Raw genomic sequence first — 18,518 nt, forward strand, 5'->3', positions numbered from 1 at the left:
TCACCTCAGAAGAAATTAAAACCTCAGATTTCATCTTTAGCATCTCTTGTGGCTAACGAGCCACTCCGTTTCTATTCTCTGCCTGGATACAGAGAAAGATGTGTTTTTTCATATCCATCAGGCTCCTACCTGCTTTCTTCCCACCTCTTTCTCACTTACTGCCATAAGTAACCAGCATTCTCATTAGTAAGCAGCTAAGAATTTTGCTTTAATATCCAGGCTATTAGTTAACAGTACTGCTGTTCTCCTGAGATTCTTGAGGCTCAGTTCATCTTTAGTCATAACCACTGCAAGAACTCTTTTCCCAGGCTTTGACAAATGTTACTGTTTCCTTCTTGTTTCTTTGTAACCATATTTCTCCTCCCACCACCACCCTGTTCCTGTGTAGCAGCAACAAGGTTGCCTGCCATCCTCTTAACCATCTCAGCAACTTTACTGTTAGCTTGTTACAGTTTTGTATTTTCCCTCACCTGACAAATGCTGAAGAAAAGGTCCCTGCTCATAAGCGTAAACTTGTCTCCCTTGTAAAAGTCTGCTTGTGATATAAACAAATAACAAAAGAGCATCTAGCTCAGGCTGCTGTTGTGGTGATATCAGTGCTGCCCCACTGATGGGCAATAATATTTTGCTTTCTACTTATATCCATTGCTGCTTTTTTTTTTTTTTTTTTTTTTTTTGTCTCATGTTTACAAACAATCTGAAGTAGGTCATCTCTTTTTCACTGGGCATACAATGCCCCAAGGCTGTGAGATATTATGATGAAGGGCAGCAACAACAACATAACAGCAATAACAAAATATAATAGGTGAGAAAAGAAGACACTATGATTTCATTTTATCTAAACCTGGAACAATTTACTAGTGGAATTAGGAAGCTCCCATTATGTGATTATCACTGGATGTGTCAGCCCATGTCAGTATCTTTCACACAATACACCATTTAGATAAATTGAGCTGGAATTTATGGCCCTCTGTTTGCAACCAACTCCAGAGCATTAGAATGCATTTTCAGTTCAGGACAGAAAAGCAAATAACTATTTATAATAACGCTTCATGTTTCAGCTGTTTCAGTGAGAAGGGAACTCAAGAAAAGAACATTTTCACACTCCTTCTTATTTTTTTTCCCCCAAGCTGTTTCAAGAGAACAAACTCAAACATTTTTCAAGTATCCAGGATTACTTCTATTTTTTAAGAAGGTAAAAATTTATTCAACTTCTGTTCCACTGCCCTGTCTGCAGAACTTCATGCATCCTGCAAACAATTTGTATTAATTTATAAACCACTTGCACCTGGTGAAACTGTCAAGTTTCAGTGTATCTGCTTTTATATATAGCACATATTTCACAGCATAAGACACTGATCCAAAGAAAAGCAGGAGCATAATAATGCTTTCCAAATCAAAGATGATTTGTTTTGGATAAAAAATGCAGGGGGACCAGGAACTAATTGTGAATTAATTGGAAAACTCTCATTTCTAACCTCCTGTACTGCTTTTCTCTCCTCTCTTTTCCCCTACAAATAAAGTTAGAAATATACATTTTAGTAGTATGTATACTATGCACGTTCTTCCATTAGAAAATCACAGAACCATAGAATTCTCAGATTTGGAAGGGACCTTTAATGGTCATCTAGTTCAACTAACTTGCAATAAACAGGGTCACCCGCAGCTCGATCAGTTTACTCAGATCCCAGTCCTGCCTGGTCTTGAATGTTTCCAGGGATGGGGCTTCATGTTGTTCTCTTATTACAGGTTGTTTGCTTTTGTTGTTGTAAAAAAAAAAAAAAACCAAAAACAAAACCCACTGTCTATTCACAAAAATATATCCAAATATATCCCTCTCTGGAAATGAAGCCCTACAATGTATGCACAATTAGAGTGCATAAGTACTCATATGTACTGTGCATAGGACTTACTTTGTATAAATTTGAAATTTCTGTGCCTTTCTTGGCACCTTGGGTAAATCTGAACTAATGACTTCATGTGAAGTGCTACCTTCCTGAACCATACAGTTCCCTAAGATAAATTCTGCCAAGTCTAAAGGTTTGTCAATTCAATTTTATTAGAGTAAAATGATCCAGATCCAGGTATTAAAGTCTGGAAAAATGCCCAGATTCCCCTTTTAAACTGTCATTCTATTAAATCCACTGCCATCAGCACATCAGCCACTTTAGGTCCATTCAATGCACCATGATTAGTAACCATCCACAAAAGCTGTAATCATAATTTGAGCAGTTTGGGAGGATGAAAAGATTTTGGGAGGCTGAAAAGATTCTGATGGTTGCTTCACCTCCTTGAGAAGGACAGACCACCAGCTGCAGGTAGTTGCAAACTTCAGGCTGGTGGCTAAAATGAAAAGTGTTAAGTCATGACATCTCTGATACACCAAGAATTCACCCATTTGAAATATGCAGTTTAAACTCCGTGTATTGGTTTCAGTGAGCTGTGCTGACATCATGCAGTTGGATCTTGCCTGGTTTCACAGCAATCCCACTTCTTCAAGATGGTCAACCTGAACAACAGCCTCCTACATTATTCAGTTCAATACCAGCTGATTTCATTTAGCTTTGAGATATGCAGTCACACTTTTCACCCAGCTTCATGCTATTTTTAAGGCAGACAATGCGCAGAGATACCCTAATCAGAGAGCCTTGGGCTGGTCTCAGGATGATAATGTAGCATGGGTACATCTTGGATACAGCTTAAATTAGATTTCTTTCCCTTCCACTGCCTCATATTAAGCAAAGTGCCTTTTACAAGGGAATTAGTTGAGAGCTGAAGCAAAAGAAAAAGGGTGTCAGTGAAGCAGGAAAGACACAATGCTCTGAGTCCAATGAATGGGAATTTATATCTCTAGCAAAAAGGTTAAAAAAAAAAACACCACCAACAACAAAAAAACTCTCTTGAAGGTCAGAAAGACATCCAGGAAGAAGTAAGATCAGAGAAAGTAAAGAGAAGACTGAAAAACAAACAAACAAACCAAATAAAATCAATGAGGAAGAGACCTTGTGAACTGCTAAGAAAGCCAAAGAGGAAAAGCAAGAAAGACCAATGTTTTGCTTTTTCTTCCAGGTCTCCTTTAGAAGGATGCTGCCAATACAAGGCAGAGTTTTGACACTGCAAATGCATTTTATCTTGTAATTTTCTGGCATAATGCTGCCAAACAAGATTCAAAGCTCATAAGTATGAATTTCTATTTCCAACTCCCACCATTTTGGAAGACCCATATGGTGGGTCTTGCCAGTCTTGTTCCTATAAGTCTTCCTCCTGTTCAATCAGGTTAATGCTGGCTACAGTTAAGATGGGACACATAGGGGTGCACTGAGGATTTTCTATCTGCTGGCAGACATCATGAGGCTGAGTTATGGAAAGCTAACCTTCTCTGTCACAAGCCAACAAACTTCACCCTACCAGCAGCCACGGGTCTTTCACTTCAAGATAAACTCTCACTTAAAAGGGAAGATTTAATAGGAGCCATGGGATTTTCTGCCATGCAAGAGAATTCTGTTTAATTTGCAAAAAGAAGGCGGAGGTGTTAGTGAAGGAGGCAAGGAGATACTAAGATTTACCAAACTGCTAGGAAAAAGCACATCAGAAGCAACCCAAAATAGCTTAACCTAGCAACAGGTGTATTGGGAAACATTGCATAGGCATGCTTATGAGTTATGTCTAGCTCATAATCCAGGTGATTTCATTCTGTTGGTTACTATAGATTTGATAAATCATAGAATCATGTCAGTTGGAAAAAGCATTCAAGATCATCATGTCCAACCATTGCCTAAATCCAGTGACACACCATGTCACTTAGTGCCATGTCCACATATTTCCATGTGCTTCCAGTGATAGGGACTCCTCCACCTCCATGGGCTGACTGTTTCAGTGCCTGACTATCATTTCTGTGTAGAATTTTTTTCTGATATCATATCTAAACTTCCCCTGGCACAAACTGAGGCTGCTGCTTCACATCTTGTCAGCTGTCATGTGAGAAAGGAGACCTCCTTGCTATAATCACCATACAGGGAGTTGTAGGGAGTGAAGACGTCTCCCCTCAGCCTTGTGTTCTCCAGAGTAAACAGCCCTAGTTCTCTCAGCCACTCCTCATAGGTCTTGTTTTCTATCTTTTCATCACCTTCACTGCTCTTCTCTGCACACACTCAAGCAACTCGATGTCCTTCTTGTAGTGAGGGGCCTAAAACTGAATACAGTTCTCAAGGTGTGGCCTAACCAGTGCTGAATACAGATGGACAATCACTTCCCTAGCCCTGCTGATCATGCTATTTCTGATGCAGGTCAGGAGCCACTGGCCTTCTTGGCTATCTGGACACACTGCTGGCTCATTTTCAGACAGCTGTTGACCAGCACCCCCAGTTCCTTACCCACTAGGCTGTTTTGCAGCCTCTCTTCTCCCAGACTGTGCTGCTGCTGCATGGGGTTGTTATGAGAGTGGTGAGGTCCTGGAACAGGCTGCCCAGGGAAGTTGTTGATGCCCCGTCCTTGGAGGTGTTCAAGGCCAGGTTGGATGGGGCCCTGGGCAGCCTGATCTAGTAAATGTGGAAGTTTGGTGGCCCTGTCAGGCAGGGGGGTTGGAACTACATGATCCTTGAGGTCCCTTCCAACCCAGGTCATTCTGTGATGACTCGGCATTTGGCCTTGTTGAATGCCATGCAACTGAACACAGCCCATCAATTCAACCTATCCAGATCCCTCTGCAGACCTTCCTGTACTCATGCAGATCAACACTCCCACCCAACTTGTTGTCTGTCATCTGCAGATTCAATGAGGGGCACTCAATCGTCTCAACCAAGTCACTGATAAAAATGCCAAACAAAACTGGACCCTGTGCTGAGCCCTGAGGGATCAGGGGGTTGCCAACTGGATTTAATTCAATTCACAGTCACCCTTTGGGCTGTTGCTTCCACTTGCCTTGAGACACTTGTGTAAAAGGCACAAAATCACTAACAAGGCAATTACATCGAGGGCTGAGTTCTGAATTAGTCACTCACTTTTTGACCCACAATATTCGCATCTTGGAAATGGTCACATTTTTCCCATGTTTGTGGCCAAACTTATTGCTCATGTTTAGAGATCATGTGGAAAGAAGAGGCTGAAATGGCAGGTGGTAGGTAGCCATGTTCGTGCTCTGGACTATCAAGATGATTGCAACACTTATAGGCCCAGGAGGTAACACTGTAATTCCTTGCTTATGTCCTCAAAGCTTTTCAGAGAGCATTTTGGAGTTATTGTATAAGACAATTAATCCTAGTACACACTTCTTAAGAAGTCAGACCCCAAGCTCTCACCTGCTACTTTTTCTTCTTCCATGTGGAAGCAAAAGCATGTAGGGCAAGAGGGCAAGGGAGTGGGCCAGCCAGCATCAAGGTTAAAGACAAAATGATCTGAAGTTCAAACAGAAAGCAAATGTTTTGGTTTTGTGTTGGGTTTTTGGGTTTTTTTTTTGGTTTTTTTTTTTTTTTTTTTTTTTTTTTTGGTTCGTTTGTTTTGTTTTTTTTCACATGGCCCACCAATCAGTTCACTCAGCATTACCACAAGGTGCTGTGGAGGCCACGAGCAGGTGGGGGGTCTCATAGAGGGCAGAGTGAATTCATGAAGTGATATTTGATGGTGGCCATGATCACAGCATGGCTGTAGAACCTCATAAAGTGCTGATTCCCAGAGGCCAGGTGAAGGCAGACCAGGGATGGAGCCATTTTCCTCTGCCTTGTCTGCTGAAGGGTGATCACAGCTCCCTGACAATGAAGCAGTGCAGTGCAAGGACATGGCAGCCATGGCCATCCCAGGCTGTCCCTGTAGTGATACTGGGCAACTTCCCACAGGGCCGCTGTGGCCCATGGCCAGGACAGGATCCATCATGAGGCAACAGTTGTGGTTCCTAAAATCAGGTTTTCTTTTACATCATTATTTACAAATCACTGCCATCAATTTGCTAGATATCACAACTGCTTGTGGGCTACTAGTTTTCTTTCCAAAGCAATCCCATACCCTTTCCAGCAGAAAGATAAACCATACTAATAGGCATATGCATACATATAGACAGGAATGGGAATAAGAGGAGCTTCACGGTCTCTTCCAACCCAAGCCATTCTGAATCTGTGATTTAACATATTCTTGCATCATTTTGTCTGGTGCACTTCCTCTTGCTAGATACCTGCCTAGCCCTGCACCGCAGGCAGCAAAGGACACGTGGAGGTTCCAGTGTGTATCCATAGGGATGTCCCCATGCAGCAGTGTTGTCAGTATGTTCTTTAGCCTGGCAGCAGCCAGGAGGCAACAAACCATATCACCTTAGAATCCCCGGAGAAACACTGTGTTTGACGAACCTAGAACCGCGAATTGAGAACAGGGCACGCAGGAAACCATAAGCCCATGGGTTAACTGCTCCCGGGCAGCACGGGGCCTCGCCCTTCCCCCTGCTCTCTCGGATTCCGGTCAGCGGCACTACCCGGGGAGGCACACAGAGCATCAAGGAGGGGGGCGGGCACCGAGGGGCTACGCGTTTGCAAACGTTTTGCATGTGAAAGGCTACAGCCGGGGCGTGCGAGAGAAGCTTCAGCGTAGGGACGGGATAGAACGGATGGAAAACTTCGCTAGATTTAGAGAGGGGAAGACCTCGGCTCCACGGCTCGGGGAGGGCACGGCGAGAGCAGCGCCCGCAGCACAGGGGGAGCGAACGCCCGCCCCGTCGCGAACCGGAGGCGGAGTCCGAGCGAATCACCGAGCCGAGGGCGGAACGGTGCAATGAAGAGGAGCGTTAGCCGTGGTTAGGGTTCAGTTCCAGCTGATTTTATTTCCTTCCCGAAGAAAACAAAAAACCAAAAAATAAACAAAAAATAAACAAAAAAACACAAGAGGTTATTTACAGAAGGTATATCGACAATCTGACAAGCAGTGAACGTGACATGGTTAGCTGGCATGATTTCATTTTTCTCTTTCCCCCTCTTCTTTCCCAACGTTGCTTTGTGGGTGATCGTTCCACCGATAAAAAAACAAAACAAAACAAAAAACCATAAAAAAAATAATAAAAAAATTCTACACAGCGTATTGCACAGGATGGATGACCAAAAAGAAAAATTAATAATAATAATAAAATAATAACAATAAAAGCGAAACCCTTAACGGAACCACCTCGTTCGGCAGACGTCGTCCCCGTGCCTGTCATGTTATATTAACATACATAAACACACAATCTTCTTTTTTGTTTTTTGCTTATTATAATACAGACTTAAATGTACAAAGATGTTTTCACTTTCTTCATCTTAAACACAACAGCTATAACCTGAATACATATGCTATCATCATGCCATAGGAGACTAAAACAATTATATTTAGCGACAAGTAGAAAGGATTAAATAGTCAAATACGAGAATGAAAAACGCAGTACATAGTGTCGCGAACTCAAACCGGCATTTCGATAGATCCAGTGGTTTAAAAACGGCACGGCTTTGCTTCGAAAAAAAGTGCAAAAGATGTGGTTTACGAGTTAAAGGTACAGGATCCCTTTCCGCGCGGAGTCGCCGGTTCCGCGCTCCGTTCGGGGGGACGTTCACATCCAAACGGCGGCAGACGCTCGCCGTAACCCTCCCCGTCTCCCTCCCTCCCCCCGGTACGAGCGGGGCGCGGCGCGGGATGCTGTGCCTTTAAGTGCCTGCAGATCGGAGCGCGACGCGGGCGGAGGGCGGGCGTGCGGACGGGAGGCGGTGTGCGCGCACACGCGTGTCCGGGGCGGCCGAAACCCTACTGTCCGCGTCAGGAAATCCAAACAGCGATTAACACCGATTTTACACCCCCTTTATATATTTTTTACAAAAATACACTGAGAAAATAATCGAACGTTTTCATCTCTCTTCTTTTTTTTTTTTTTCTTTTTTTTTTTGTGTGTGTGTTTTTTGTGTTTTTTTTTTTCTTTTTGTCGTTGTTTTTAAAAGTGTCAAAAAGTCTACATTTAAATATATAAAAAAAATTCCAAGTTAAAACTCTAGCCCTTCCGTGAAGGAGACATTAAAAACGGTGCGGGTAACAACGAGAACTACTAAAAAAAGGGGACAAAGAAAGACGGGCAGGAAACGTTTGGCAGTATAAATACGTCCACTAGGAAACGGTATCCGCTCGCACGGACGGGAACGGAACGGGACGGGGAGAAGGGGAGACGGGGACGGCCGTCGGTGGGCAAAGTCCTTCCACCCCGCGGCCCTACGGACACACACGGACACAGCTGAGGGAAAATTTGGTCCTGAATATCTGAGAGTCCAGCACGGCAATTGAGTTGCGTTTGAATCCTTTTCAAGAGTTAAAGAGTGAAAAAAAAAATAATAAAAATAAAATAATAATAATTAAAAAAAAAAAAAAAAAAAGAGCTGGTGATAGTTTGTAGGAATCAAACAGAGCGCCATCTGTCCGCTTCGCATCGCCCTAACGCTACGTTCTCAAACTGTTCCACGGTCCGACAATAAACCTTAACAGACAGACAGGTAACATGCTCTATGTAGCCACCATCGAGAAAATCCGACACCATCACGATTCCGAGGATGAATCGTGGGGGTTTTTTATCGTGTTTTCGGGCCCCGCGACGGCACCTCAGCCCCCGGAGCGAGCAGTGCGGGGCGGGGGAGGGTTCAGCCGATCCTCGTTTCCTTTCAAAGCAGTTCTGGTCGCTCTATCGCAGCAGAGGGCGAGGACGAATCCCCGCGGGAGCTCCGCGCGGCACCGCGGTCCCTTCTCAGTCCGTCCCGGGGCGGTGGCACAGCGGCGGGCAGCGCTCCCGCGGTCCTTTCGGTCGCCGCCGGCCTCGGGCGGCCCCGCCTCAGTAGGTGAACACCAGGTTGGAGATGCTGGACTCCAGCCAATCCCCCGAGATCATCTCACTTACCTCCGGCGTGCAGTAGTCCGGGAACTCAAAGTGCGAGCCCGAGCCGGGCTCCAAGTTAAAATCCAGGTCCCGGTCGAGCGCGGAGGAGCCGAAGCCGCCGAGGGACATGCTCTCGAAGCCGGGGCTGGGGTTCAGGTCCAAGAGGTCGTCCTCGAACTCGTCGTCCGACGACGAGGAGCCGGCCGAGGAGGCGGAGGACGAGTGGGAGGACGCGGAGGAGGATCGCGCCGTGGAGGGGGCGGGCGAAGCGGCTCTCGGGCCGGCGTAGCCGCGGTGCTCGGCGGGCGAGCGGGCGCCCGGCGGCGAGGGGCAGTCCCCGTCGGGTCGCGCCGTGCCGCCCGCCTCCTCGTACAGGCTCAGCGGGTCGCCGGCCTCGGCCGCGCTACTCAGCGTGGGGCTGCCGGGCACGGCGCCGCCGGGCGAGCCCGAGGCGGCCGCCGCCGGCCCTCCGCCGCCGAAGATGTAAACGCGCTTCAGCTTCCTCTCGGCCGCCGCTTTGCCGGGCGCCGCCGGCGCGCCCCTCGGCTTGTACAGCGCCTGGTGCTCGGGCGGCGGCGGCGGGGGGGGCGCGGCCGTCGGCTCGCCGGTTCCCGACGGCGAGGCCTTGCCGCCCGCCGCCGCCTTGCCGTGAGGCTTGGGGCCGGCGGGGGAGGGCCGCGGACCGCCGCCACCGCCTCCCTTCTTCGGGGCGGGTTTGGCCGTGCCGCCGCCGGGGCCGCCGCCCGCGCTGCCCCCGCCGGGCCCGGCGCCGCCCCCGCCCCCGCCGGCGGCCCTGTCCGCCTTGTCCGCGGGCTTGGCGGAGCTGTTGCCCGACTTCACCTTCTTCCTGGGCCGGTACTTGTAGTCGGGGTAGTCCGCCATGTGCTTGAGGCGCAGCCGCTCCGCCTCCCGGATGAAGGGGATCTTGTCGCTGTCCTTGAGCAGCTTCCAGCGCTTGCCCAGCCGCTTGGAGATCTCGGCGTTGTGCATGTCGGGCGACTGTTCCATGATCTTCCGCCGTTCGATCTGCGACCACACCATGAAGGCGTTCATCGGTCGCTTGATGTGCCCGCTGGGCGTCTTGCACCAGCTCGGGTCGTCCGCCTTGCCTCCCGTCGAGGCGGTGGAGCCGGGCGTAGGCGACGAGGCGATGCCCAGCTCCAGCCCGACCCCGGCGGCCGAGGTCTCGGCGGCGGGCAGCGCCTCCGTGTTCTCCGCCGTGCCCGTCTGCTGCACCATGGCTGCGGCCGCGGGGCTCGACTCGGCGGCGCGGGGCTGCGGGGGGCTCCGGGCCGGCCCCGGGGCAGCTTCCACTGCGGCGCCCGGCCCCGGCCGCTCCGCGCGGACTTGCTGCCGGAGCCGCGCCGCAACGTGAGGCTCTGCTTTTGTCCTTAAACTGTTTCTTTCTTTCTTTTCTCTTTTTTTGGGGGGAGGTTTTTTTTTGCTTTTTGCTTGGGATTTGGTTCAGGTGGCGCCGCTCCGCCTCGCTCTCCCCTCAACGCCGCGCCCCCTCAGGGCAGCCGCTCCGCTCCGAGCCCCGCCGGCAGCCCCGGGCTGCGGGGGGTTGGGGGGGGAGGCGGCCCCCGGCTGCGGGCCGCGTGGTGACGGTGCTCCGTGCGGCGGTGGGGCACCGTGCGGAGAAAGCGCCCAAAGAATCAAAATAGGAAAAAAAAAAAAAAAAAAGGAAAAAGAAAAAAAGAAAAAGCAAAAGAAAGGTAAAGCGATTTAAAAATTCACGGCGGAAAAAAAAAAGAAACCAACAGCGAGGCAAAAATTCACGCAAAAAAGGACGATGCCGCAAACGGTGCCCGTGCAAAACGCGTCCGTCCCGCAGGCAGAGCGGGCTCGGCTCAGCTCAGCCCCGTCCCGCAGCGCGCAGAGCGCGCGGTGCCCGCGGAGCCGCCCCCCGCCGAGCCGCGCCGCGCGCACGCCGGGCGATGCCCGCGCCCCCCGCACGCCGCGCTGCTCCGGCAGCCGCTGAGAGCGGAGCCCGCGCCCGCCCCGCGCCGCTTTATCCTTTCGCAGCCCGCGCCGCGGCCAATCGCGCGCTGTATCCAACGCGTCCGCGTGCCAAGCGCCGCCCGCCTCGCTCCGATTGGCGGCCGGCGCGGCGCGATAATAAGCGCCGCGTGCAATGAGAAGCGCCCGCGCTGACCTCATTCCCGGCGGCGGGGCGAACTCTGGGGAAGGGGCAGGAGGGCACCGCTCCGCGCGCCGCCCCGCGCCCCGCCGCGCACGTGCCCGCGCCCCCGTCCCGCCCCGCGCCCCCGTCCCGCCCCGCGCCCCCGCCCCCCGCGCCTCCCCCGAGCAGAAGTGGGCGGCGGTCGGCGCCGCGGGGAGCGGCAGAACCGGGGCGAGCGGAGCGGAACGGCGCAGGGTGTGAAATAACGCCGCGCGCTCACTCAAGCACCGAGCGGCGCCGTGCGGCGCACCTGCACAAAGAGCCGCGTTCTGCGCCCGGCGGAGCCGCGACAGCTCCGAGGACCGACGCTCAGCGGTCACCTGCACGGCCCGGGGCGCCGCCCACGCTGCCGTAGGGGTGCGCCGTGTGTCCTCCTCCCGGCTAAAACCTCGTCCCCCGCCTCGTGACTACGCCCCCTGACAGCAGAACGGCCCCTCAGCTTCACGCTGCGTGGCCGCTCGGCTGCCCGCCCCCCCGGGCTGACACCCGCGGATGGGGCGGGTCGGCAGCGCCCGTAGCTGTTCTACCGGTGCTCCCGGCGCTGGCGGGCAGCGGCACGAACGCAGCCCGCAGCCCACCTGTCAGCGGGGCACCCAGGGGCACCTCCGTAGGCAGCCCCCTTGTTTGCGTTACAGGTAGGAGTTTTGCCCCGTCCTTGGAGGTGTTCAAGACCAGGTTGGACGGGGTCCTGAGCAACCTGATCTAGTAAATGTGTATGTTTGGTGGCCCTGCCAGGCAGGGGGGTTGGAACTACGTGATCCTTGAGGTCCCTTCCAACCCGGGTCATTCTGTGATTCTGTGAGTTTTCTTTCGAACTACACGGTGTGTAAGACGTTCCCGCGTTGCTGCGCAGGTCAAAGGGGAGCAAATAACGAAAGCAATAGGCAGATATAGGACTAAAAAGCTCCAGAGAGCATTCCCGTTCCGTTGTGCTTCAGCTCAAAAGGCCCTGCCTTCCAAGAACCCGTCCGTCCCCAGGTGAGCGGTCACCTCCATGCAAGTGGCCACCCCCATCTGCTCCCAGAGGTGCACGGGCACAGCGAGCTATTTCCTGGATTGAAAGCTTTTGTAAAAAGCACGGTTTAGAATTGCTTAATAAAGCAATTGCAAGAATATGATGTGAAACTTTGTAAAAGCATTTTATTACGATTTCTTGGCTGCTTCCTTGAAGTTAATTGCTTCCACTCCTAATCCTCCGACAACTGCGGTGAAAGTGCTTCAAGCTCCCCAAATCTGAAGCACGGGTGTCAAAATGTAAGCACTCAGCTTCCACCTAGAACATGCACTTTTAAGAGCATTGGCAACACTTCGCTGCCGTTTAAAACTTGGGAAGACGGGAAACTTCTTCGTGTTCCCGCACGCTGCAGCCCCGGGAGCGGAGGGACGCGAGGTGGCAGCGCTGAGCCTCTGCTCCGCGCGTGGGAAGCGCCGGGACCGCAGCAGGGTCAGCTCCTTCCGTCCTCTTCCTTCCTCCTACATCTTTGCCCTCTGGGCTTTTCGCTGCCTTCATAGCTCCGCTTTGGACTCTTTCTAATAATTGCATAATCCTCTTACGTTCTGGTGTCCATGTGCAGGCGTATTTTAAATAAATACCTTTGTATTAAAAAAAGAAAAAGGGAAAAAAATGTTATTGTGTTTAATAAATTTTGTAATTGTTAATGGTGTTGAAGATATAAACAAAAATAAACAGGAGGGTTTTTTTTGGAACCCTCGAAGTTCGCAGCTGATTGTGCTAAAACAAGCAAGAGCTCTTGTCTCTGGCTCCTCTCCCCTTCATACATGCATGTATAAGAAGACCGAAGCTCAGCAAGTGATGGATCAGCTGCCAGTGCCACTGTATTTATATGGTATTGGCCATTATAATGTCCAGGGGCCACTGTGACAGTGGCTGATGGATGTGGCCAAACCTGGCTGTGTTGGGTGTGGGGACTCTGTGGTCTGAGAGATGCCTCCACATGGAAGATAAGGAGATTTGAGTGGAAACAAGGGCCCCATTCCTGGGGATTGCTCCCCTGCACCATTTTGTTATGCAGAGAGAAAGTTTGCCCTTCGACACAGGCACTGTCCCATGTTCTTGCCTGCTCAATGGATGCTGCTGACTCTCATGCCTGACCAGTCTTTCAGTGAAAAACCTTTTCTTAGCACCCTTCCTGACCTTCCCCCCATGCCATTCCCTGGGGTCCTGTCACTGCCACCAGAGAGCAGAGCTCAGTGCTGACCCTCTGCCCCCTTTGTGAGGAGCTGCAGGCTGCCGTGAGGCCTACCCTGAGCCTCCTCAGCTCAACCAAGAGACTTCAGCTCTTCCTCATACACCTTGCCTCTCCATTTCATAGCCCTTTTGGACACTATCTAAAAGTTTTTTCTCTTACGCTGTGGTGCCCGAAACTGCAGGCAGTGCTCACCCCAGAAGCTTGGACTCAAGGCTCAGTGTTTGAACCAGCTCTATCAGCTTAAACCTCTCAAGTGCACAAAATTAACACTGCAGCCGATTTTCCCCCCTCTCTGAAGCTGATGGTTGCTAGTGCCCAGTCTCATTGACCTGCACCTCCCGCACTCAAAGTTTTCCACACCCTCTGCTCTTTAGGATGTGAGAAACAGTGCAGACTCCACTCCAGACTTCAGTAAGCTTTCATTAGTTGATTAATTGGGGAAAAAAGGGCACAGGCAGGCATGGAGGTCCCTGTGGAGGCTGAATTCACCTGTGTGCAGCAAGGTGGGTGCTTTACCCAGGCGCATCTTGAGCAGTAGCATCACTTGGTCACTTAGCAAAGTGAAATGAAATATTCAGCTAATTAAAGCAATTCCTGGGACATCTTGCTTCCTGTCAGTCTGTGACAGGCATCAGTGTGGTGAAGAAAGACAGTGTCTTATATCCCTTAAAACAACAACAACAAAAAAGAGCATATTTCTGTCTGCAGCTGAAATTCATCTATGTGACATATATTTTGCCTTGACATTCTGTGCTGCATTTTAAATAAGTGTATGGTGGCGATTTTAGCCTTTTTGAGTTGGAAATGACAAGGCCAAACCAGCCTTTTCCATCATCTTTCTGTGCCTATTTTGATACAAGGATTACTAGGTTGATGAGATACCCGTGATAAATAAGGGGGGAAAAGCCTGGCTTTACAAGTAACCTGGTAATAGCATATCTACGTGATCAAAGGTGAGTGTGCCTAGAGGTCAGGTGTAGAGCGAGGCACTGAAGTGGGCCCTCCTTCATTATGCGGGCAAGAAGGAAACTCCACTATGCAATTGCATCATTTGCATTCATACTGCTTTTTTTCATTGTTTTACAAGCACCTGAAACCCTCTGCTTTTTTTGTTAAGAGGAACTTTCACTTGAATACACATAAAAATGCAGTGCTCTTGCTATGGGAATGCTAGCTCATTTAATATGGTAAGTAGGCTAGGAGCCATTTGCGTATACATATTTATGTATTTATGCATATTTAATTCAGATATTAATCACTTATATGGAAATGTTTGGTTTGGGAAGGCAGAAGCACCTCCCCAGAAATATTTAATTAGAAAATACGATAATACTTTCTATCGTTTTTAACGTTTTTAAACGTTTAAGTTTCAACTTGTTCTCTATGAGCAGCACCTGTTCAAAAGCCTTGTTAAAATAATAAAAGAGAAACTTTGAAAACACGCTCTGCTTATTTAGGAAAGATCTGTAAACCTCTATGCAATCATGTAAGACATATTAAATATATTAGAAAACAAAAACAAAAAACAACTGAAGGTAAGAAAAGCTCTTCATTTTTAAAGCTGCTTTGGCAGGTCTTTTCTGAAAAGGCTGCACAGAAATTACCAGTCTGCTGCATATGGATGAACAGATTGCATGGATATGAGCTGGGGCTGCGGTGAGGCTTCTCTGTGAAGGGCAGTTCAGGAGGAGAGGAATTACAGAATCATGAAATAGTTTGGGTTGGAAGAGACCTTAAAGCCTATCCAACTGCCATGGGCAGGGTTGCCAGCCACTAGACTGCTCAGGATCCTATCCAACCTGGCCTTGAATGCCTCCAGAGATTGGACATTCACAGCCCCTCTGGTCAGCCTGTGCCAGTACCTCACCACCCTCTGAGTAAAGAATTTCCAGCAAATATCTAATCTTAATCTCTACTCTTTTAGTTTAAAGCCATTCCCCCTTATACTGTTACTATCAGACCTTTGCATTTCTCCGTGCTGTCCCACAACACCTCTTCCCAGCCTCTTGTGCTCCTTCATCTTCCCATTCCTTCTCCTGCACACTTACTGCCCTCACTCTCATAACACTCAGCTCCTCCTCTTTTGTCTCTAGAAGGGAGAAAACAGCTGCAAGAACACAGCTCAGCAGAAGCCCACATTGTATCAAGAGTGAAGTAATCTTTCCACTCACTTCCACAGTGCCATGATGTCACAATGGAGCTACAAAACCACCATGAGCTCATTTAAGTTCTAGCTATTATCTAAGGACCATTTATAGGGACTTTGCTTGCTGTATGATTCTGTGTGTGAGTGACTTCTGATGTTAGATAAAACACTGCTTACACTTAGTGTTCATGGCAAGGAGGCATAAACTAATTCCCATGCACATAGGAAAGAGGTGTTTTGTACTCTTTAAAATTTAAGGCTTAGCATTTCTAGTTTGTTTCCTGAGAGACCATTTCTTGAACTATATACTCAAGATAACCAAACTTAAGAAAAAATATATTGCCTTGGATTCAACAGGATTGTTGCCTTTCTTTGCAAACTCTCTAGGTTGAGATTGACATTCATAGATGTTTATCTACAGGATCCAACTTCAGGCCAAGACAATTCCATCACCACACCACAGCAGGGCTGCACTCTGTATGGGATTGTGGGAGCACAGAGGGCTCAGAGGACTCAGCTGGCCAAAACACTGTCACCAGGATGGCTTCCCCCAGAGTCTCTGCAGAGCCCAATGGCACTGCATCTTGCTCAGAGCAGGACAGTGGAGTTAATTGCTGGGATTATTTCTAATGTCTTTAACTTTACAATCTTCTGAGGCACAGAAATAACTATTACTAACAGTAGCAGTGTCCTGCTGTTAAGGATGGCCTTCATGTGGCCTATCATTTTCTGATATTCCAGCTTTAGACAACATTTAGCATTTTTTACCATAAAACTACCTTCATACTAGGAAATTCCACTCTCCCCTCCCCTCATTTAGCCCTCTGACCTTATAAAATAACAGGCTAATTTCTGTCAAACAAACGTTACTTACCTTTGTTCTTTCAATTTGCTGTTTCTGATGCACAGATGCTCTGTTCAGCAGAGCAACAGCAAGTTCTGGTGGGAAGAGGCAGGATATGTTTTAATCTAAAACAAATGAGAGAAAAAAAAGTAGTTTTCTTACCTTCTTATTTCTTTTGTGTTCAGTACCAAAAAAAATAAAAATGCTGGCTTTCTTCCTGGTTTCCTTCCATGTAATTGTTCTTAATGATGGTGGTGCTGTGACAGTAAGTATCTTTTCTGAATAGATTTTTTAGATGAAGCCATTCTGCCTTGCTACTGTCTATTCTATGGTCTATTCAATGATTTCTGTCACCTACTTTGCTCATGCAGCTTGCAGAGAATGAGGTTACTGCTTCAACATAAGATCCGAAATATTAAATATTTATTTCAAAAACAGAGGTATTTTCAAAAGCTTTTAGTTATTTATTTATGTTTCCTCAAAGAACTACATCTATTTGAGCAGAATGTCAGAAAAGGGAGGTGATAGGGTTCTACACTACCCTTTCTACCTACACTGATCTATCAGTGACACTCCTGAAGTGTACATATCAGTAATCTGAATATGCAGGTGCGCTTAAGTGAGGCAGGATGTCTGAATTTGCATTGCTTTATAGACTTTGTGTTTAAGTTTGATTAACTGCTATCAGAAATAACGAATAATCTGCAAGGAACCTCAGGAAGCCAGAATAGCGTACATTGTTTTGTATGACAAGATTCAGGCATTTTGCATATATTATCACAAAACTTTAAACCTCAGCTCATGTGTTTCACAAATAGACACAGTCTAGCATCTTACCTAAGTGTCAGAAATGAACTAAAAAAACCCTAAGCAGTTGATTCTTGCTTTATAAATTCTTTGATTTATAGAATATTGTATAAGAGGATGCCAATTTATTTTGTAGATTATAAACATAGCAGTTGAAAAATGTGAAAAATATCTTGCTCTTGATAATCAAAGCACTCGCATGAAAAGATTACCTGCTGAACCACACTTTGTTGGGTTTATCAGGACTGCCTTTGAAGTTTGAAGTGCAAATCTTGCTGGCATATCAGAAAACTTGCCTGTATTCAGGAAAGACCACGTGCAACCAGTTAGTCTATTCTTATATCCATTTCATTCAGAGGAGAAACAAACTTATGTTAATGCCAGAGAGAGGGACAGCTTGCTGAGAGCTCTTAATATTACCCACTTAGGTATCAACTAAATCCCAGTAGGGTACCCAATACCAAAAATAACTGCATCAACCTCTGAGCTGGAACTTGTAGGTGCTGTGTACCCTGTACCTCACTGTGGGGGTTTGGAAGTGCTTTCTGTAAGAGCAGACTTGGTGGTTTCTCAGTGCTCGCACCCCCATGCATTCAGTTGCCCTGTGCAGGGCTAGTGTTTGTGCAGCTGCTTTACAGTCAGCACTGGGAAGCCATCTGAAAATGGGAACCAAACTGGCAAATGCCTTTTTTCCTTTTTCTTTTCTTATACATTTTAACTTGCCTCATTATTCTGATTTGCTTTCCTGAGTGGTTATGCAAATGTCAGGCGGTGGAACAAAAGGGAGGAAGGGAGATGCAAGGCAAGCCCAAGCCGAGTGCCAGCAGCTCTGCCAACAGGCAGAGTGGCAGAGTGCATGTGGTGTCCCCAGGGATGTGGAGTGCTGCCCCTTGCCCTGCACACACCTCTGATGGTGTGGCATGGAACAGTGCAGCTGGTTCCTAAAGTAAATGTTTTGCTCAGGGTGGAAGTAACCAGGATGCAGCGCTGTGATGTGTCTCTGAAAACTGCCTTGCCCCTGGGGTGTAAGCAATGCTCGTTCCTGAGGTGTGTGACTTTGTCAGGAAACACCCCAGGGGCAATGGGCAGATTGATAGCAAGAGCACACACACAGGCACTGTCCTGAGGGATCCGGTGTATGGCCTCTGTATACAAAAGGAAAAAGATATTCATCATCAGACACCAGCAATGAAACCACTGTGGGGAAAAAACAAACAAACAAAAAAAAACCCACTAACATTTAGATTACAGAGTTAAAAAGATGGGGAGTATCAAGTTCTTGCAGGAATGGGCACTGGAGATGCTTGCTTTTGGGGATAGATGTACCCTGCAGTGTGTAGCATATGGGTAGAAATGCCTGAGTAAACTGTGAAATGAGTCAACACAGGAACCAGGAACATGAGGAGGTGCTGAGGTCTCCCCCGGTCCATGTGTCCCACAGCTGTGGCTAAAGGCTGCTCCATCCTCTG

General features: G+C 48.3%; 1 protein-coding gene and 1 long non-coding RNA gene across 2 annotated transcripts; both read right to left on the reverse strand.

The window, feature by feature from the left end:
• Positions 1 to 6,776: 6,776 nt before the first annotated feature.
• Positions 6,777 to 10,880, reverse strand: SOX4 (SRY-box transcription factor 4). The gene has a single exon (XM_015854760.3). The coding sequence runs from the start codon at positions 10,097 to 10,099 to the stop codon at positions 8,816 to 8,818; it is 1,284 nt and encodes a 427-aa protein (XP_015710246.2). The 5' UTR covers positions 10,100 to 10,880; the 3' UTR covers positions 6,777 to 8,815.
• A 1,280-nt stretch (positions 10,881 to 12,160) lies between these two features.
• On the reverse strand, positions 12,161 to 17,334 carry LOC107309727 (uncharacterized). Its single transcript, XR_001553302.3, has 3 exons — positions 17,262 to 17,334; positions 16,273 to 16,367; positions 12,161 to 12,635 (listed from the first exon to the last, which is right to left on the reverse strand). It is a non-coding gene; the product is annotated as an uncharacterized LOC107309727 (long non-coding RNA).
• Between the last annotated feature and the right edge of the window lie 1,184 nt (positions 17,335 to 18,518).

This window comes from Coturnix japonica, chromosome 2 (genome assembly GCF_054131305.1).
Source record: "Coturnix japonica strain WE chromosome 2, WE-NBRP24, whole genome shotgun sequence".
In the NCBI taxonomy this organism is placed as follows: domain Eukaryota; kingdom Metazoa; phylum Chordata; class Aves; order Galliformes; family Phasianidae; genus Coturnix; species Coturnix japonica.